Raw genomic sequence first — 20,142 nt, forward strand, 5'->3', positions numbered from 1 at the left:
CGCAATACAGGATAAATCTACCGCAACCATGCCAGAGTCGCCGACCACGGCTCGGCCCTTTGAGCTCGACGACGACGATGGCCAGGAGTCGGGAATCGTGCAAGACCCTGCCGCGGCGGGGAAGACGGATAATAACAGCAAGGCCACGCCGGGGGATGGCGGCGCACCAGGGGTTGCTGCAGCTTCCTCGACCGCCGGTGGCGCTACGGACGACGTGCCCCCTCCGAAGCCTCCGCGGCCGTTGACGGAGGCGCAGAAGAATGAGCTTATCCTTAAGGAAGCTTTCCCCACGGTTGATGATAGTGTTATCAAGGCGGTTTTGCGGGCCAGCCGCGGCCAGGTTGAGCCTGCTTTCCATGCACTCCTTGGTAAGTTGTCTTGTATTTTGCGCGGGATATCTATCACGCCCCCTTTTGGCACTTTCGCCTTTCTACCCCGAAAGGTTGTAGCTAATGATGAGGGCGAATATTACAGAAATGACGGATCCAGATGCCGTCAAGGACGACGAGCCCGAGGAAACGCCCCCTCCGCAACCACCTAGGCCCGCAGGCGTCGGCAGTGGCCTGACGCAACTTGAGGCCGACGAGCAGTACGCGCGCCAACTCGCTGAGCATTACGAGAGGGTGGGAGCCTACGACGAACAGCACTCTCGACACCAGCACACTCGGCAGCAGCCGCGGGACCCCCGGCGGAACCGCCAACCGCAGCAACAGGGGCAGCAGCATCACGAGACGGGGCTCAAGCCTAACGAGCTGTACGACGACAGGGAGCACAGCTTCATTGACGACGACCTGCCTGTGATACGCGAGAACTTGAAGAAGGGATTCATCGAGACGCAGACGAAGGTGAATTCGTGGATCACGAACATCAAGAAGAAGATCGACGATGCTTTTGAGGAGGATGAGCAGGCGCGCCAGCAGCACCTTGCCTACGGGAGGAGGCCTGGAGAGGCGAGTCGGAGGAGTGGAGATTATGATCGCTACGATGCTGACCCGCAGGTGATTACGGATGATTTTGCTGGCATGAAGCTAGCGGCAGATGGAAGTACGTAGCCCTACCTTTTTCTGTGGCTTTTGAAAACGTGGGTCTAACCGTCAGGTACAGCTCCTATCCGCGACCCCAGGCCGCTCGCGAATCCCAACCTCTTCAAGCCTCCTCCTCCATCCAAGTCTCCCAAGCCCAACGATGGCCGTAGGGTAGCGTTCAAGGAGGACACGGAGGAAATCGACGTATACACGTCGTCCCCCAAGCTCGGAGCTCGGGACTCAGCCACACCTCCCGGCAACAAGCAGAGCAAGTGGCAGCCGCTCTCGACGGTGGAGCCCAGCCCCATCACGGACAATGATCCCTTCAGTCTCGGAGATAGTGAGGATGAGAAGGATGTCAAGGACAAGACGTCGACGACGGGTGCTGGCGCCGGATCTTCGAGCTCGAAGGATGCTAGCAAGGATGATGATGCTGAGAGACTGAGGAAGGCTGCGGCCGAGGCTATGGCTGATAGTCTTGTGGATTCGAAGGATGCGGGCTCTAAGAGCTAGATGGAGGGAAAGGGGATTGTATGGAATGGGTAATTTCTTTCTCTTTCTCTTTCTCTACTTCTTCACTTCTCTTTTGGCAGAGAGGGAAAGAATGCTACGGGAGGCATGTATTTCGTAGTGGGGACGAAATGAGCGTGGGGTGCAAAAGGAGCCAAAGTTGAAATCACGAAACAGGGCCCTGGAAACGTGATCAGGTCTGTCCCATTAACGCACACACATACGGTACACTGTCCGGCAGATATGCTTAAACCAATATAGCGGAGTCCATTCACAAAGACGGAAGAACCCGGCCATACCAATGAGTCGTGAAACAGTCATGAGAACGAAACATACCTGACTCGGCGTGATGAATCGGGTGTTGATCGAGTGTATTATCCGACCACCTTTTCGTCACTCACTTTATACGCGCAAAGAGCTGAGAAAAAGGTCTTGGCCCCCAAGCTTCCTTGATCCCGGTTATGTGGGAAGTGTGTACTTCGTACTCCGTACAAGTTCCGCTTGAAGAAACACACTACATGGAAATAAGATGCGCACGTGGTCAAACAAGGGGATGGGAGGGAAGCTAGGCGCAGCTGTATAGGTTCTGAGCTAGGATGGGATTTGGACAATACCCCGAGCGAGGTCGGCTTTTAGCCTTTGACGTCGCCAAAGATGGAGCCCGAGATGCAAACCGTACATGACGAGGTTGTAGAATTGGGGTGGGAGGGGGGTAGATATATGCTTGCGGCTCCGCAGTATGCGGTTTTGGCATTTCTTTTGGCGTGTAAGTAAATCGTAGCAATTGTTCACGAAACGAAAAAGCGAAGATCATCTTGAGGGGCGGAGAATGTTCGGAATGTGAGATCGTACGGCATTGAGATATTTACCTGTCTTCTAACAGCTTCAAGGAAACGCAGCAGCAGTAGTTCGTAAACTACTAGGCGTCTTGCTCGTAGCATTCTCCTCGCAGCACTCGGCTCCGCTCAACGACTTCGATAATAGTAGAAAGCCCCGCTTCATGTCGCTTCGCTCTGGCGCCGTGGGGAGCTAGGGTATCCGAGGAATCGAATTGCAATCAAAAAGCAAAAGACTGAGGAAGACCAGTTTTCTAGAAGTCTGTGCTTCGACAGGTCTAACCTCCATTGTACACTGCAACGCATATTACGGGTCGACCATATCCAAACCACAACCAATGGCCTCGGAGGTTAATCCAAGCGAGAAAAAGAATTGGGAAAAAAAAAAAGAGTGAGCTTTGAGCATGGGATGGACACGGCATGCGAGGACATGTGTTCCAACCTCCAAGCGTTTTTTCAAAAACTTTAGTTCGCAGAAACATTTCAGTTCTTTTGGGACCATGCATGATGGAGAAGCAAGAGACGTAGCTTTACATATATCCTCAGCCTCGTCCGTAGCGTGTCGATGGAGCACGAGGTCGAATTCGAGAATGTAATTGGATGGCAGCCTGCAGTTCTAGACTTGTCTTTCTCCCTCCCTTCTTGCTGCTTTTGGTTCGTCTGGCTACGTGCAGTGGTTGGAAAAAGGGATCTAAATTCTTCGACGAAGGAGAGATCGAGGGGTGGGGAACGGCACATGAAGCTAGACCTGGATAGGCATCGCGGGGCATGTTGGTGGGATATTCCGGGTGTGGTAGAGCTGCAACCTGACGTTTGACAAGAGTGGTACGGAGGGTTAAGTTTTTGGGGCTGGGCGACTTGTCTCCAGGACATTTGGGGGAACCGGGCGGTTCATTGTGTCTTGTCTTGCCCCTCGTCCATTGAGGCTGTCTTGTGTCGGCTTGCGACGTGTGCGGTTAGGTCTCCAACTTCGTAGGGTTGCAATGCAGTGCAGTGCACCTTACCATCGATGGGCACCAGGACCCAGAGAAACTCGAAAGATTCAATTTGAAATTGGAACGGGCAAGACGCGGAGTGAAGAGAAAGGTGGAGTGGTCCTTAAGATTTGGGTTTGGGGAAACATTGGACCGAGACCCGGAATGGACGGGGAGGACGGGGGGATCCAGGTCATTTTCTTGGCAAAGACCTACCGAACGAGTCGGCTTGGAGGAAAGAAGCTCTAATGTCTGGTGATCAGAAATAGCCGGGCCTTAAGTCGTGAATGAAGTTAGTGACATAGACCGTGAAATGCAGATGAGAAGCTTGTTATTGCACGATTTTACCCTTGTTGGGAAAGGCAAGAGGGCACGTTGGGAGAAGATCAACAAGAAGCAGCTTGGGGCACACGACACAGACATGTAAATTGCGCTAGATCAGGGCACGAGGGAGTCGGGTCAGGGAAGATTACTTGCGTCGTCTCATCGTCGGCGGATGAAGGGTCGTTTATACCTGGGCGAGGACCGCCGGTGGAGATCGTGAGAGACAGTGAAATCGTCTGTCCGACCTACCCCTGTTGCGGGACGTCCTGGGGTCTATCTTCACCTATTAGAATGTCCGTTGGCTGTTATCCACAAGTCCGTCGAGGCGTCTGTCCAGGGAGTGCATGGAGACTGAGGTTTGTATCTGGCGATACATCTGCGACTTGGCCAGCTATTCCATATGTCCATTGAGTTTTCCTGCCGCAAAGAACGGACGGTATACTTCGGATGAGGTAGTGACCACGCCTTGCTTTAACGTGGCCAGACCATTAACCATGCGCGTGGGAGTTCTGGCGAGAAGCGAGCCTATATTTCGTATGTTGGAGACACGCCAGGTACAATTGTGTCGAGGTTCCTCAGCTCGAAGGGGTCAAGACTAACACGATGCAGACGCCTCGACGGGGAATTGAGGTCAGTCAGTGTAAGCGAGGGGAACGGACGAATTACCTAATTTGAAGAACCGCTCCCAGTCTTGTAAGTATTGAGAACCGTCAAGGTGTTGGTTAGTGTTGAATATTGGCTAGGACGAAGTACAGCCATGTCGAATACGCTATTTAAAGTTGTCACCAGGCGTGTGAACCCTCATGTTAGACCCGATCTAAATTGAATTTGATATTTGATATTGGAACCAGGAAGGCACATGGATGGACAGAAGAACCCAGGACCCTCATCAGTGATTTGAGGCGTGTGGAACGCCTGGACCGGGTGGGAACATTGATGGAGCCAGCAATAGAACATCGAATACTACCGCAAACCACCAACGCGCTGTCCTGGGCTTCTGAACTACAAAGTACTTTCTCGTGTACCTCGTAGATCGGTGACAGTTGAAACTTGACCCTCTAGTCCCCTCCAACGACACTACTATTTGACGCCAGGCAGGATCAACCAAGTTCTAAAGCTAAATCGACTTGATGCCTTGGAGATGGGGACCTTTTATAGTGCACGAAGTAGCTCACAAAGTAGTCCACGAAGTAGTTGTACATTATTCGTAGCGTGTCGATAGTTTGAAATCAATATAATTACTTCGTTACGTGCTTCGATATATACTTCGTTATCTACTTCGTTGTATACTTCGTTTTATACAAGTACATTGATACAAGTAACTTCGAGGTTCAGTGGTGTTGGTACAGTGGTGCAGTAAACGCCAAGGGCGGAAGGAACGACACAGCGCCCCTCCCCCTCCCTCCCTCTCGCCAGGAAAAAAAAAAAAAAAAACCCCTAGTCGTTTCCGATCAAGCTCGTCATCCCATCAATGGCCCAGCCAGCTCACCCCGCCTAATGCCGACACACATGCGCCTGTCTCTGCGACTGTGAGCTTACACTGCGACTTGCGCTCTCATCTTAGGGCGATATCTCGTCGCAACCATCCATCGTGTGTGAATCGCCCGCCCCCTGCGCCGACCTGTTTACTTTTAGACTTGCTTCGTACTCTCGCGAATCTTCTCTAACTTCCGGCTGAGCTTGCGCTAAGCTTCTTTGCGACGACCCCACCGTCCCTGCAGATTCGGCCTATTACCGTTACCGCCAACAGCTCAAAGCGCTTCATTTTTCTTTATGAACCAGTGCGACCGAGCTTCCACATTCACATACCGAAGCCACTTTTTCGGCCTGCTCGACTTTCTTTTCCAGTCCACTTCCATTCCATCCTGGTCCGCAGAACCGTTCGACCTGCGTCTGAACGAACCATTTTGCCAGATTCTTCTCTAGCCCAGCTGGTCGAGTTTGCCTTGGTGAGCTCGCCGTGGTTCCCCCATAGAGGGACCGACCTGCGAACTGTGCAGCTCGAATTCTCGCACCGGAGTCACTCCCCCGGACACTTGCGGCCGCTTGATCGTTGCATCGGTCTCTCGATTCTCATTTCCCCTCCATTGTTGATATCGTCATTGACATTGAGGGTCTCCGCCGGTCACTTGTAAGTGCTGCCCGATCTCTTTCAAACCAACACCCATCTCTCTAAATCCCCTCCCTCTGCACTATTCCCAGCGCCGTCTCATGCCTTCTCATCAGAAGTTGAGCTCGGTTTTTCGTCGAGACTCTAGGAGGACCCCGTCGTCTCTTGTTGTTATGAGATCTTTTTCGTTCGAGCATCGGTTGCTAAGCTTCGTCTCCTCTCAGCTTTGACTCACACTTCGTTCGATCTTGACACACACGCGAGGATGGAGTTGCTTCCTCACTCGCTTGTTTAACAGCATCAACTTCCATTGCAGTTAGTCGAGTCTCCCCCTCTCTGCTTGCCTCCCCACCCTGTCTACCTCTTCTCTGTTTCCCTTCTCCCGTTCTTTTGTCTCTCCCCCTGTTGTCGGATTACCTCGGGGTGCATGGATACTTGGGCATCTTTCATCTCCACAAGCAAGATTCCCTACACCCCACTCACTCACACGCCCCTTCACTTCCACCCCATGGGATGCGCCATAGGTTTCCCCAACCTACCTGTACCCGTTCTCTCGTCACTCTCTGCTGATGAGGTAGCGATGCTTCTTGTACTTGGCCCCCCAATTCCATCAAGTAACCGACCTCGTGGAAACCACCCCCCACACACCCTGCCGCAGCATTGGGCCATATTGGAGGGAAGTAACCTCTATTTAGTGAAATCCACACGCCCTTCATACGGCCCGGCGACCTCTTCCGCCTTCATATTAGTTACTCTCTTCCAAGTACTAGCCCTTCCTTGAGGAACATTGCTTCTACCAGTCCTCCCCTCTCTTTCACGCTATCTTTTTTATCTTATCCTATCCTGCGATACACTCTTTTTGACATCATCTAACCGGTTCCTATCTTGTTTTACCAACGGCAGATCTACCTCATCACGTTCAGGATTCTTGAGGCAAGAGGGCAACCACACCTGTTTTGTCACCTGCAGTCAATCTGCAACCCCGGCAAGGTATTGTAGCCCTACGAGCAGCCCGCACCACACCACGTGCCATCGACTCGACACAGCCGTGGTGTTCATTGCAAAAGCACGCATCTCTTGCAGACGCTACCTCCTTCATCTCATACCCAGTTACACCCGGCCAACCCCCTCCTTCACTGTCAATCCTGAGCATCTGTCTACGAAACTCTAACCAGCAACTTGCTTGCTCCCCCTGCTAACCTGCATTACCGCCCCGGCAACTTAGCCGCCCGTGTCTCCGCCTTCCTATTACCTTTTTTGTCACACCCGAGAGGTATCGACCTTTCGGTGGTATCCTCCGTCAGCCTCTATTAGACAGTTTTAACAACGTCTGTGGGGCCTAGAGGCCACAAATCCTGCAAAATGTACTATTGATCCCTCTCACCAGAAATACACCAAACATAGAACCGTCCGTCGATCATGGATGTAGCTAATGCCAGTTTAGGAAGTTTGGCAAGCATATTCAAAAGCGCCAGCTTGAGGTGCCCGAGTACGCTGCCAGTTTCGTCAACTACAAGGCACTCAAAAAGGTATGACCGCCTCCCCTGCTCGGCCCAGCCCAGCGTTCCGCCCCAATACCCAATATTCCCCCCCTGTCCCCTCTCCCTCCTTCGATCCCCCCGCCTTATGACCTAATACGCTGGTGGCATTGCTGAGTCCCGACCTTTTGTGGGATCGTGTGATGTGACTCGCCACAGTCCTGTATACCCTTGTTGTCTCCCGTGCTTCACCTGGCACCTATCGTAGGGATGAAATGGCTGGGCCAAAAGCAAGGTCTGCCCAAGCAGACCTAACCCTGGCTTTCCGTGGCCAAAGGAGTCTCCTCTTGTGGTCAAGAGACCCATATGACTGACGCAGTTGCTAACAACGCCACCCTGATACGCAGCTCATCAAGAAATTGTCAGCGACACCGACTTTGAGTACCCTCAATGATTTCCAACGACCCTCCACACCCCTCGATCCCCAGGCCGCGCTCCAAGCGAATAAGGCTACCTTCTTCTTCCAGCTGGTATGATAATGCAACCATAGATGACGACCATGAGCTCTATACCGGACGGTGTACTTACACTCGAGCAGGAACGGGAGCTTGAGAAGGTCAATGCGTTTTACTTGCAAAAAGAAGCAGAGGTATGTGTGCCGAATGTTAACCCATATTTCCTCTTCGCTATATCGTCTGCTTTGTTTTTGTGTCGTATTACGGTGCGGCATGGCTAACTGGGCAATGGATGGTGTAGCTCAAAGTTCGGTTAAAGACTCTGCTCGACAAGAAGAAGGCATTACAATCTCGCCCTCCTGGAAACGCCCGACGATCTGCCAAGTTTGCCGCCCTCGAGGAGGGCTTCCAACAGTTCGCGACCGATTTGAACAAACTGCAGCAGTTTGTTGAGGTCAATGGCACAGCGTTCTCCAAGATTCTAAAGAAGTGGGACAAGACATCCAAGTCGAAGACGAAAGAGCTTTACCTTTCAAGAGCTGTTGAAGTTCAGCCTTTCTTTAACCCGACTGTTATAAGCGAGCTTTCTGATCAAGCAACGACCAGCTTACAAGAGCTTGGTGCCTGGGCCGAAGGTGACCATGTCGGTCTCGATACCCGACCCGAGCACGTCGTCACAAGTCAACATATTCCTGGTACCGACGATGGCGATGTCGACTTTATCCTCCTCGATACCACCATCACCGGCAATGTCGAGTCGCTCAAGGACTTGTTGACACGGATGAAGGCTACTAACGATGAATCAGGAGGTGATGGCATCACTCTTGGTGACCGCGTGACGCGGACTTTCCTAGCCGCTATCCACGAAGCGCCCGAGAATGCGTTAAGCGTCCTTCTCGAGTCCGGGTTGGTTGACATCCAGTCCGAGGATGACATCAATGAAAGGAATTGCCTTCACCAGGCCGCTATCTACGGGAAGCCGTTTGTCCTCATGTACGGCTTGTCCAAGGGTGTTGCGGCGGATCGAACCGACGTCTATGGAAGGGTTCCTCTGCATTATGCCAGCATGCACGGATGGTTGGATATGCTGGATGCTCTATTACAAGGTGAGTACAGTAGTAGTGGCACATCAGAGTTCTCGGGGACGGCAAGAAATGATGGCGGAGGTTGTGATCTGTAATCGATTCGAAGGGGGGAATTCCATTCTAACATACCGCCGACATAGCCAATCCCCAAACTCTGGACTTGAAAGACCACGACAATTTCACGCCGTTGTTGCATGCCATCATCCATGACCGATTCGAGTGCGTGTCGAGACTCATCTCAAAGTCGGCGCGTCTTGATGCCGTGTCCGAGACGGATCATGTACCTTTGAATCTTGCCTGCGAGCGAGGATCGCTGCGAGTGGTGGAATTGCTACTCGGGAATGGTGCCAAGATTGTTCCCGATGCCGAAGGCCTATACCCCCAGCACCTCGTCGCTCGGTCTGTCCGGACGCCAAAGTTGCTTGGGCTACTTAAGCAGTATGGTGCGAACCTCGACCAGGTCGACAAGCTTTATGGATGGACGCCCTTGGTTCATGCAGCTAGCGAAGGCAATGTCCCGTGCCTCGAGGCACTCTTAGAAGCTGGCGCGGATGCCAATATTGTGGACGAAAAGGGTCTCCCTGCCGTCTACTACGCTGCGTGGGAGGGACATCTAACATGCATGAAGCTCTTAACGCCATACAACCAACGAGCGAGGGCGAGTCCGTTGATGCGACAACCATCCTCTCAGTTTAGCGGCCTGGGAAGTAGCAGTGCTCCTGCGCCCATGTCGCTAGATACCGACGCGATTCCCGCCCTCGAGCTTCCGCCTCCGATTATTCCTCTCAGAAGATACGGCCACAACTTTTTGGATACAAAGACTGTTGTGCAACTCAGCTTTGATGAGACCGATGAGCCTGCGATGGTATTTTTCCACGACGGCAAGTATCCCGCCGCTCGCCTCACCATTTCGTCTAAGGTTTCCGACCTCATTCCCAAGAATATTATGCTCCCTTTCCAAGAAGATACCCGACTCGTCTCTTTCCAAGTTGACAATCTCGACACTTTCACGCTTGATTTCGATGTTTTCCCTACTTACGGCGCCAAGGTTATCGGAAAGACAGTAGCGTTACCCAGCACTTTCCGCGGAAGTCATGCCAGCTCGGGAACCGTCTGCCTGCCACTCTTCGATCCCCGGCTTCGTGCGATTGGTCAAATTAGCTTCAGTACGCAAGTTATTAAGCCGTTCCAAGGACAGACTCTCGAGATTACGGATTTCGAGACGTACTGGAAGGCCACGAGTCAATTCGAAGAGCACCAGAGCACTTTCGTTACCGGATCTAGTCTTACAGGCGACTATGTTAGACTCTACGTGCAGTATACGAGCGAGGGAACACCTGTCCTATGGCCGACCTGGACCATCACTTGCGGCGCATTGGATGTCCCTATTTGCCGGCTCACGCTTGAGCAATTCGATGCCCTCACCAGCGAGAGCCCTGCGCGGAAGGTTGTTGCGGCGTTGCCCTCGCGGCCTCTGGACGAAATTTCCGAGGTGCACCGAATCCTGGCGACAGCCGGCATAAGGCTAGTCGACGCGCTTCCACTGATCCCCCACGGCATGCACGTTAACATCCACATCCTCTACCCAACCGACGATGAAGCGAAGCGATGGAATCTCGGCCCCGCGCTAGATCTCAACACTTTCGCCGACTCGATCCTCTCCATCGTCTTTGACCACGCCAGGGCCCAGCGCGCGCACTCGCCTGATATTGTGCGGTCGATGGTGTTCAGCTCGTACAACGCGAGCCTCTGCACGGCGCTGAATTGGAAGCAGCCTAACTTCCCGGTCTTCCTGTGCAATGAGCTCGGCCGGGAGGATGAAAGCATGCCGGCGCCCAATGTCATCCAGAGTAGCGGCAGGGGTACGTTGTCGGTTAAGGAGGCGGTGCGAATTGCTACGAGCAACAATCTTATGGGTCTTATCTGCTGCTCTCGCCTACTGGTATGTAAAACTCTCTCTTTCTCTGTGGTTCTCACCGTCTCGGCGGATATTATCTGGTGTGTTTTCCCAATATACTGACAAGATTCGACAGGACATGGTCCCCGCCCTCATCGACTCGATCAAATCCCACGGCCTTGCCCTCGTTATGGACATGTCCGGGTCATCAAACGTGCCGGGCCCGTTCGCGGATCCTTTCCCGCGACTACCGGAGGGAGTTGACGGAGCGTTGAAGAACTACGGGGTTTTGCGATTTACCGAGTCCATAGACATTTGAGCAACGATGACGAACAAGCGGAGAAGGCGGTTGGGGGGGGGGGGGGGGGGGGGTAGGAAGGGTGGAAAACAAAAGGAAGGTGTGGTGGTGCTTTGATTTTGATATTGTTCTTTGGCCTTTTACTTGGTTCTTTCTGCCTAGCATTTCCTTTTCCCGGTTCTCTCTTCTCTTTTTATTTTTTCTTTTTATTGTTTATTAATGACATGAAGACAACATTGTACCTCGGGTTTTAGTTCGGGGTTGCGGGAGGCGAGAGAGATGGTCGGCTGGCTGATGGAGGATATGGAGTGAGAATAATAAGGTTGGGTATATTCATAAGGAACGCCGTATATAGACAGCAGACCGCACAAAACTCTAGCGAAAAGCAAGCCTTCAATGCGATAGGGTAACATGAATCGCAAGACAAGTATTAAAATGTTCTGAAAGTGGAAAATATAAGCGGTTTCAAAAGGGAAGGCCCCTAGGCGCCCTTGTAATCATACTTGAGCGCCCTCAGCTCACTCTCAGGATCCACGCCCGCCATGACAGCCTTCGCCGCTACCACGAGCCCATAGACGAGAGCAGGCAGCCAAGCCAGCGACAATGGTAGTCGATCATTCACGAGGCCCGAGAGAGCGAGCACACCCGCCAGCGCGATGTTGAGGTAAGGCAACCAGATCAAGAGGGGAGATTTCCCATTCTCGCCCATCAGCGAAAGGTCCAGATCGCGAAAAACCCCCGGTCGAACCTGGATCTGCGTTCTTCTTCCTCTTCTGCTCGTCGTTGACTCTAGTGTGGGAGTTGGCTTGGAAGAAGAGGCGGCCCAGGCGTTTAAGGCGGGAAACCCCGTATCTTGGGGCTTGAGGACGTATAGAAGGAAGAAGGTCGCCAGGAGGGATTTTATGGCGAGGAGGCGGGTTAGGAGGGGGAGGTTTGGGGTGAGGAGGTAGGGGGTTATGGAGAGGAGGGGGAGGGTGGTGAGGAGGGTTGTGTAGGTTGTGTTTTGGGATGTGTTCTTTGTTGAGAGGGTTTGGATCAGGGTTTCTTGTTCTTTTAGGGGGGGAAGAGGAGAGGGGAAGTCAGCCGGCGTTTGGTTTTGAAGATGGCTGTTGAAGGGGGGGGGGGGGAGGGAAACTTGCCTTGTTCGTCGATGGCGGAGGGGAGGGAGTCGTCGTCTGAGTCGTGGCGGGTGAAGGGCCGGCGGAGACGGGCTGTTACGGATTCGGAGGTCATGGTTTTTTTGGGGGGGTATTTGAGCCCTCTATTAAAGTGGAGTATAAGTGTATCTGATATTTGGGTTGAGATGGATGTTTATTAGATGAGATGTTGGAGCTTTGGATTATTGGTTTGGAGATGTGTGGTTGAGCTTCGAGCTTGAGCTGTGCCTGTTCGATGACGACGATATCGACAAGGTACCCTTGGCACAGTGGATTTTGACTAATGCCTAAAAATGCACTGTTGGGGTAGGATAAAACTTGTGGCGGTGTGGCTATGAAGCTGTGGCTTAAAATTAACACACACATCCAAGTGATGGCAGATGGCACAATGCCCGGAAAAGTTGCAAAGCTGCACAGGCGACACTTCCGCTCTCTTTCAGTGGGCTGACTTTTTTCCGGTCAAAGAGATTTCTTGACGACAAGATCAAACGGCAACAGCCCCTACTCAAGCGGGGAATCGCAGTCCTTCGTTTTTCTAAAATCCCCCAATTGACCCTCCAGCCATGTTCCACCGGGTCGTCCAGAGGAGACTCCTCGTCTCCGCCCTGCGGAACCAGCAGACGCCCCTGCGTAACGCGGCGCGGACCCAACGGCGCTGGCTCACCCCGGCCCCCAAAGCAGGCGAGACTTTGATGGAGCGCCGAGCCGATCGTGAACTCCCAGGTCCGTCTCAACTACAAGGAAAAAAATGACATTCTTTTTACTAAATATTTCCCTCTAGACGTCAAATCCGTAACCTTCCGGTGGTTCCCAACCCTCCCCATCTTCCTCGGCATCGTTGCCCTCTCCTCCTTCGCAATCTTCAACTACCAAAAATCCTCCTCCTCCGTCGTCTCCTCCACCCTCTACGCCCTTCGAACCTCGGAACGCGCGCGCCAGCTCCTCGGCGACGAGATCTACTTTAAGGACCGCATCCCCTGGATCAAGGGCGAGATGAACCAGATGCACGGTCGCATCAACATCAGCTTCAAGGTCAAGGGCAGTAAAGGGACGGGTACCATGACATTTAGGAGCTTTAGGCCCGGGCCGAAGCAGCTTTTCGAGACGGAGGAGTGGAGTCTGGTGCTGGATGGGGAGGAGGGGAAGAAGATTGATTTGTTGGATGGGGAGGATCCGTTTAGGGCTATTCCCGGGGCGCATATGTTGAGCGAGGATGAGGAGTTGGATATTGCGAGCGGGTTGAGGCAGTCGACTGTGAGAAGGGCTGCTTGAGGGGGTTGTTCGGGGGGTAGCAGCACAGAGTCGTTGAGAGACGAAGGAATTTGGTCAGTTATGGAGAGGGAGGGAAGAGATGTTGGTTGTGGAGATGGATCATTGAAAAATGTTTGATTATAGAAACAATACCCCCATACTTCATTTTCATTTTCCCACAACTTCCTCCTTCTAGAATAGATGTACAACAGTGTATAGTTACAAGAGATGCTCCTCAACACATCCACACGCAGGAAAAGGTATACATGACATATCTCCGAGAAAGGAGCGGCTGCCCCTTTAAGCAAGGCCAGCCTCAGCCTCCTGTCGAGCAATAGCCTTCTCGAAGGCCACCTTCTGCCTCTGCTCCTTGAGCTCAAGATGCCTCTTCCTCGCGTCCTCCACCACTTCCTCGACACCAGCATTCCTCTCCAACACCATCTTGTTTATCGCAGCCCTCCTCGCATCAGTAAGATCCTTCTTCTTGATCGAATCCTGAATCTTGACGACACAGCCCTTGGGGCCGGGCACACCGCCATGCACGACGACGATGCCAAGGTCATTATCGACCTGGAGCACCTTGAGGTTCTGCACGGTAGCCTGGTTACCGCCCATCCGACCAGGCATCTTCTTGCCGGGGTGAATCCTCGAACCCGAACCCTGCGAGGCGCCCACGGAACCCAGCGTCCGGTGATTCTTCGAGTTACCGTGACTGGCCGGCTGACCAGCAAATCCCCACCTCTTCATGACACCGGCGAAGCCCATACCCCTCGTATTCGCCCTCACGTCGACATACTGACCCTTGGCAAACCAATCCGGCCAAAGTTGCACGCCAACAGGCAACAACCCTTCCTCATTCTTCACCTTAAACTCAGCAAGATGCCTCTTCGGCGCAATTCCCTTCGCCTCGTAGTACCCCAACTGCGCATTCGTCACATTATCGGGCTTCTTAGCACCCATACCGATCTGCACGGCCCAGTACCCGTTCTGCTGACGCGTCCGGTTCGCCACGACCTGCACGCGATCCAGCTGCAGCACCGTGCAGGGAATCCTCTTCTTGCCCTGGTACACGGCGCTCATTCCCTTCTTGATGGCGAGGACGCCCGTCCGCGGCGGCGTCGTGGCCTCCTTGCGCTGGAGGGCGGCGGCGGGTCCCGTTGTGAGCGGGGGTAGGCCCGAGGTGACTTGGCGGAAGCGGGCGTGCTTGTTGCGTTTGGGGGAGGTGTTCCAGCCGTATTGGACGCCGCGGGTCGTCGTGCGTGGGAGGAGGCGGAGGGGGAGGGAGAAGGTGGATTTCGGGGGGAGTTGGAGGGAGGATGGGGGTGGGAGGCGGACCCCGAGGGTCAGTCGGGGCGCCATTGTTGTGAGATGTTCGGTTTTGTTTGCTTCGTTTGAATTAATTCCTTCGTTTCATTCGGATTGATATGGTGGGACTCGGAGGATATTGTCGTTGGTGGGTAAGATGCTCGTCGATGGAAGCAGAGCTTTGGTGCTGCTGGATCTCATGAGAGGCTTTGAGATTTTTTTGCTGTTGCTTCAATTGGGTCAAAGTGAGGCTGGTGCACGTGTTGGAAGCGGACAAGCCACATGTGGCTGTGGGTATCTTACACAGTGTGATTAACCATCATCACGCACCTTACGAAGAGCTTCACCCCGATGTTCACAGCTTGACTGTCCTGCTCACTTCTACAAGTGCCATTTTCATTTTCACACTCAAAACTCACATTCATCTTAATACTCGCCTTACCCTCTTCTACCCCCTAAAACCCGCTCCCCCTCCCTCCCCCACCAATCCCATACCCCATCTTATTCACCCCAACGCCCTTCACCTCATGATCACTCGGGTTCGCCGCCGCCTCATACAAGATATTCGCCGGCGCCCTCCCCAGCTGCATCCACTCGCCCTTGAACCCAACATACGCGATCCTCGAAACGTCCTCCTCACCCTCGCTAAAGTTGTCGACGAAGAAGAGTGACAGCCGGCGCACCTTGCCGAAGAGGGCGCGCTTGACGGGCAGCTCCTGGACGTCGGAGGTGAGCGAGAGCTCGAAGGTCTGGGTGGCTTCGGCTTCTTCGGCGGTGGAGAAGTCGAGCTTGTCGCGGTTGACGAAGACTTTGAGGGTTTTGGGGGCGGAGGGGGAGTTGGAGGTGCGTAGGGAGATGGAGTGGAGTTTCACTTGGCCGGTGAAGCTGAATTGGGGGGTTAGTTTCTTGTTAAGAGTGCTGTGTAGTCCGACTGGATTTGCAAATGACGTGAGAGAAAAAAATGGGTAGTCTACGTACGGCACATTCATAATGAGTTGTTCGTCGGCGTCGCTTTCGAGCTCGGGTTCATTATTGAGCCTCTCCGCCCACGTCTTCTTCACGACGTCGCGGCCCATACCAAACCGCGCCTCATTAAACGTAACGATCTCGTCAAAGTTGATGTGTTGGTAGAGCGAGAATTGCAGCGCCGGCGTAATGTCGTCCGAGTGGTCGTGTGCGCCGTGGTCGTGGCCATGGCCTCCATGGTCGTGGTGCTCGTCGTGACAGTGGTGGGACATTTTGGGGCGGGGAGACGGTAACTTTGTTTAGTGTGATTTACCTTCGCGTTATCGATGGATATTTGTTCTCTGAGAGTGTGAGGATGCGAGTAAATTGTAGGCTCAAGGCTCGATTGGGGCTATTCGAAATGTGCTGTGGCGATTTGATTGTTGAAAGTGGGATGAAGTCTTGAGAGGGAAGGGAAGGTGGGGTGCATTAATGCAGCTGCCGGATTTAAAGCGTCATCGTCTCACTAACAAATTCTCCAGCGAAGACGACGACGACGACGACGACGACTTGAGCACGGCAGCAACCGCCAGTTTCTAATGTCCTGACATCAAACATATTCCATTAATTCTGCACACTTAAATACTAAAGTTTGATTCTAGACTGTCAATGCCCGGCGTCTTGTTCGAATGGCCCCGTGCTCACGAAGCCACTCCGCAAAGACAGAGTCACCACATCTTTCAGCCAGCTCAAGAGCCGTCTCACCAGACTCCATCCGCGCGTTTATGTCCGCCCCCTTCTCAAGAAGTACCATACCGAAACTAATCCTTTCAGCGTCCGCAATCTCCGTGACGGGATTCATCACCGGTCTTCCCTTCACGAGCGCCATAAGAGCGGTTCCAGACACCGGGGATTGGGCATTCACATCGGCGCCCGCCTCGAGCAACATTACCACGACATCTATATTGCGGCCCGCCACTGCCGCAATCAGTGCAGTCCCGAAACCGCCCCTAGCAATCGTGTTTGCATCTCCCCCCCGATGAAGAAGAAACCATCCACCTGCAGCACCTCCTGGATAACATGCCGCCGCCAACGGCGTGCCATACGACTCTCCCAAATCCCTATTAACATCTGCCCCAGAATTGAGAAGTAGTTGCGTTGCTCCAACTGATCCACGGTAGGATGCTGCTATAAGTGCAGTTTCGTAGTCCCCCTTAGCACACGCATTAACATCTGCCCCAGAATCAAGAAGTAGCTGCATTGCTTCAATTGATCCGTTAACAGATGCTGCTATAAGTGCAGTTTCGTAGGCCCCCTCAGCACACATATTAGTATCGGCCCCGGAATCAAGAAGTAGCTGCACAGCTTCAATTGATCCGTTAGCAGATGCCGCTATAAGTGCAGTTCCATGTCTTCTGTAACCACCATCGACGCGCATGTTAACATCTGCCCCAGCATTGAGAAGTAACTGCATAGCTCCAACTAATCCGCAGGAAGACGCCGCAATCAGCGCAGTTCCGTTGCTACCCTTAGCACACATATTAACATCTGCCCCATAATCAAGAAGCAGCTGAATAGCCTCAATTGATCCATGATTAGATGCTGCTGCTATCAGCGCAGTTCCGTGGATCCCGGCGTGTATGTTAACATCTGCCCCATGGGCGAGAAGTAGCTGCATAGCTTTAATAGATCCTTGGCGAGATGCCCTTATCAGAGCGGTTCCGTTAAACCCCTCGTCGCGTATATCAACGTCTGCCCCGGAATCGAGAAGTACCTTCATAACTCCAACTGATTCACTTCTAGATGCTGCCATTAGCGCAGTTCCGTAATGCCGCACGCGTGCGTTGACGTCTGCCCCATTCTCAACAAGCAACTGTATTATTTTCGTGTCGTTTGACGTTACGGCAGTGATCAAGACCGTCGGGAAAGGATCCATATCAGTCACTACATTCACTCTTGCGCCCTCTTCGAGAAGGAGCCGGACCACTTCCCTATGGCCGCCCAGGGCTGCAGCGCTTAGCGGATACCCACATTCTCCGCCAAACTGATTAATTAGAGACCGGGGTTGAGGTTCCAATTCTTGACAACTAGATCCGCTGCCGAGAAGACTTTTCAGAACTGGATATAGGCCAAAGCCGGCGAGGTAATACAGAGGCGACTCGAGATTCGTGAAACCATTCCTTACTGGACGTTTGAAATCAGCTGTAAGAATATCGTATGTCAACAGCTTTCTCCAGGTGTGGAATGACGGGGGCCGGAAAAAGAATCGTATGACGAGGTCACAGAGCTGACCAGCTTGGTCCCCATCAGCGGCTTTGCGATAATGTTCCGGCCAATAATTGGCGGCGTACCTCGTAAACGGGGGTTCTGATTTCCAGTAGCTGGTCGTCTCCGTGTTAAAAGGGCCACTTGAAATATCAGATTGCTCATCCTGCGTGGAACTGGCAAGCTCGGCCGAATGTATCGCTTTGATAATGCTCGGGTCCATTAAGTAGTGGAGGCAGACTCTTGCAACATCGCCATGCACTTTAGGGATATTGATGTGAAAATCTGAAGCGGCGTGCCGTTTTATCCTGTCCGATACCAGATATTCCATGACCGAGAAATGAGCGAGACGGACTAAGCAGTGGCTAACTCCCCAGCCCTCGAAGCGATGCTCGCTTTCCCAGCCCTCCAGGTAAACCTCAATCATACCGGGACATATCGTACGCAGGTCGTCCTCATCATGCAACCGCCGTAGCTCGTTAAACCCCGGTTCGGGATCCAAGTCCACAGCGAGGGCATCAAGTAGCTCCTCGACATCCATAGGCTCCACTGCGCAGCATAAGATGGAAAGAAGTCTTTTCGAATCCTCGCGGACCGTTTCGTCTATGTCCGCCAGAATCCGTTCGTATGTAGCATCTAGAGTCGGAGGCAGAGATTCGAGGAACTTTGACACGTGGTGTTGACTTCGTGGACAGGACTTGAGCGCGAGAAGTTGGAACTCCACCCAGCGAAATCTAGTTTATCACTTAGTCTATGTTCTCCATACTCGTTCTCTCTTTATTTTTCCTTTTGAGAAGTTACTTACACTCCGTTTGAGTGGCTCGATAGAAACTCTTCAATTTGGGTATGGAACGGGCGAAGCTTTTGGAGATAAGGGGTTTTGGCCAGTTTCTCATGGATGTAATGGGCAATGTCTTCATCAACAGATTCATTTTGCATGGGAATGACTTCATAGGCCGACATATTGCATGCATGATCGCTGAAGTCGAGCGCATAACGAATGTCTTCTTCGTCGCGACTCGTCACCAGAACGTGGAGGTCTTCTATAAGCCAGTTGCGAATGTCCGATAGAGTTTCGAGGACTTCGTCACGATTAGTATGACGAGGACTTTCATCCAAGGCGTCGATGGCGATAAAAACCCGCCGATACTTCTGGATGAGCGACTTGAGGCAGCCTTTGAGTTTGTCATTTGTTGGTGGTCGACAGTTGCACTCATTGTGGAGATAGGATAGCAGCGAATAGTCCCGCATTTGCTGAGAGAGTTGCAGAGCAAGTGAGCGAAGCATTGCAGCGGCGTCCTGTTTGGCATCATCGGCAAAAGTGAAGAAGAAGTACGCTACTCCTACTTCGAGCGGAGCCGAATCTCGAACATCGAGGAGATGCGCGATGCATGTTGAGCATATAACAGACTTTCCGCAGCCGGCAAACCCTCGAAGCCAGAGGAAGGAGTTATTATCAGCCTTCCAAGATTTGAAGGCATCACCATTTATGAGCCATGAGCCAGTAGAAGGGTGTGCCTGGCTCGCAAGCCGCTGATAATCCTCTGATGGCTCCGGGGCTTTTAACCATTTACGGAGCTCGGAGATTTTCTGCATATCTTCGGTCCTCATCTGAAGATTCTTCATCTGATCGACGGTCGCCTGGACGTCATCTATCTTGCTTTCTACACGAGCTTCGTGGCGTCTCATTAAAAATTGCAGGGCGAGGCTAGCCTTTGTGAAGATTTGATCAATCTCCTCCGAGATACTCATCAGCTTTTCCCGCCGAATGGGGTACGTGAAGCGTCGAAAGGCATCACGGACTCCAGCGAGCCTCGCATCCATTCCCCTGATTACCGCGGGATTACGCTGCGTTGATCCCGACACCTGAGCGGTTACATCGTTGCCAAATATTTCTGCAAATCTCTTCTCCAACGTATCCTTGTGCTCCGAGCAGCCTTTGATAAGTGAGTCAACACGCGCGAGGGCGGCGGCATCGAGTGGTGGTGACGAGTTGCATTCCAGCTCCACGAACTGTTCGTCTAAGTCGTCGAGAATAGGCCGGAGTTGTTCGATTTTCTTCTTCGTGGACTCGAGATCGGAGGCCTGGTCTTTGAAATTCGAGCGATATCTGCGAACGAGGCAACTGACCTGGGCGACAAATGTTGTGAGGCCGGCTATGCTGGCGGCGATGGAAAGAGGGTCCGCCATTTGAGAGGGGTTATCAATTAAGGAGATTGAAGGACAA

The 20,142-nt window shown here is 52.7% G+C and overlaps 6 protein-coding genes and 1 pseudogene across 6 annotated transcripts; 3 read left to right on the top strand and 4 right to left on the bottom strand.

Moving 5' to 3' along the window:
• Nucleotides 1-28: 28 nt before the first annotated feature.
• On the top strand, nt 29-1,538 carry SAPIO_CDS5159 (uncharacterized protein; the record flags this gene model as incomplete). Its single annotated transcript, XM_016787543.1, has 3 exons — nt 29-368; nt 475-1,044; nt 1,105-1,538. The coding sequence occupies 3 exons, from the start codon at nt 29-31 to the stop codon at nt 1,536-1,538; spliced, it is 1,344 nt and encodes a 447-aa protein (XP_016642874.1).
• A 6,278-nt stretch (nt 1,539-7,816) lies between these two features.
• Nucleotides 7,817-11,013, top strand: SAPIO_CDS5160 (Ankyrin repeat protein nuc-2; the record flags this gene model as incomplete). Its single annotated transcript, XM_016787544.1, has 4 exons — nt 7,817-7,906; nt 8,014-8,818; nt 8,938-10,739; nt 10,831-11,013. The coding sequence occupies 4 exons, from the start codon at nt 7,817-7,819 to the stop codon at nt 11,011-11,013; spliced, it is 2,880 nt and encodes a 959-aa protein (XP_016642875.1).
• A 460-nt stretch (nt 11,014-11,473) lies between these two features.
• SAPIO_CDS5161 (uncharacterized protein) lies at nt 11,474-12,225 on the bottom strand (the record flags this gene model as incomplete). The annotated part of the gene is made up of 2 exons (XM_016787545.1): nt 11,474-12,007; nt 12,211-12,225. 2 exons carry the CDS (start codon nt 12,223-12,225, stop codon nt 11,474-11,476), a joined length of 549 nt encoding a protein of 182 aa, XP_016642876.1.
• Nucleotides 12,226-12,712: 487 nt separating this feature from the next.
• SAPIO_CDS5162 (Cytochrome oxidase complex assembly protein) lies at nt 12,713-13,421 on the top strand (the record flags this gene model as incomplete). The annotated part of the gene is made up of 2 exons (XM_016787546.1): nt 12,713-12,872; nt 12,931-13,421. The coding sequence occupies 2 exons, from the start codon at nt 12,713-12,715 to the stop codon at nt 13,419-13,421; spliced, it is 651 nt and encodes a 216-aa protein (XP_016642877.1).
• A 279-nt stretch (nt 13,422-13,700) lies between these two features.
• Nucleotides 13,701-14,759, bottom strand: SAPIO_CDS5163 (annotated as a pseudogene; the record flags this gene model as incomplete).
• Nucleotides 14,760-15,160: 401 nt separating this feature from the next.
• SAPIO_CDS5164 (uncharacterized protein) lies at nt 15,161-15,943 on the bottom strand (the record flags this gene model as incomplete). Its single annotated transcript, XM_016787547.1, has 2 exons — nt 15,161-15,590; nt 15,684-15,943. 2 exons carry the CDS (start codon nt 15,941-15,943, stop codon nt 15,161-15,163), a joined length of 690 nt encoding a protein of 229 aa, XP_016642878.1.
• A 1,723-nt stretch (nt 15,944-17,666) lies between these two features.
• On the bottom strand, nt 17,667-20,105 carry SAPIO_CDS5165 (uncharacterized protein; the record flags this gene model as incomplete). The annotated part of the gene is made up of 3 exons (XM_016787548.1): nt 17,667-17,694; nt 18,002-18,649; nt 18,721-20,105. The coding sequence occupies 3 exons, from the start codon at nt 20,103-20,105 to the stop codon at nt 17,667-17,669; spliced, it is 2,061 nt and encodes a 686-aa protein (XP_016642879.1).
• Nucleotides 20,106-20,142: the final 37 nt, after the last annotated feature.

The sequence above is a fragment of the Scedosporium apiospermum genome (genome assembly GCF_000732125.1).
Source record: "Scedosporium apiospermum strain IHEM 14462 chromosome Unknown SEQ_SAPIO_0097, whole genome shotgun sequence".
NCBI lineage: Eukaryota > Fungi > Ascomycota > Sordariomycetes > Microascales > Microascaceae > Scedosporium > Scedosporium apiospermum.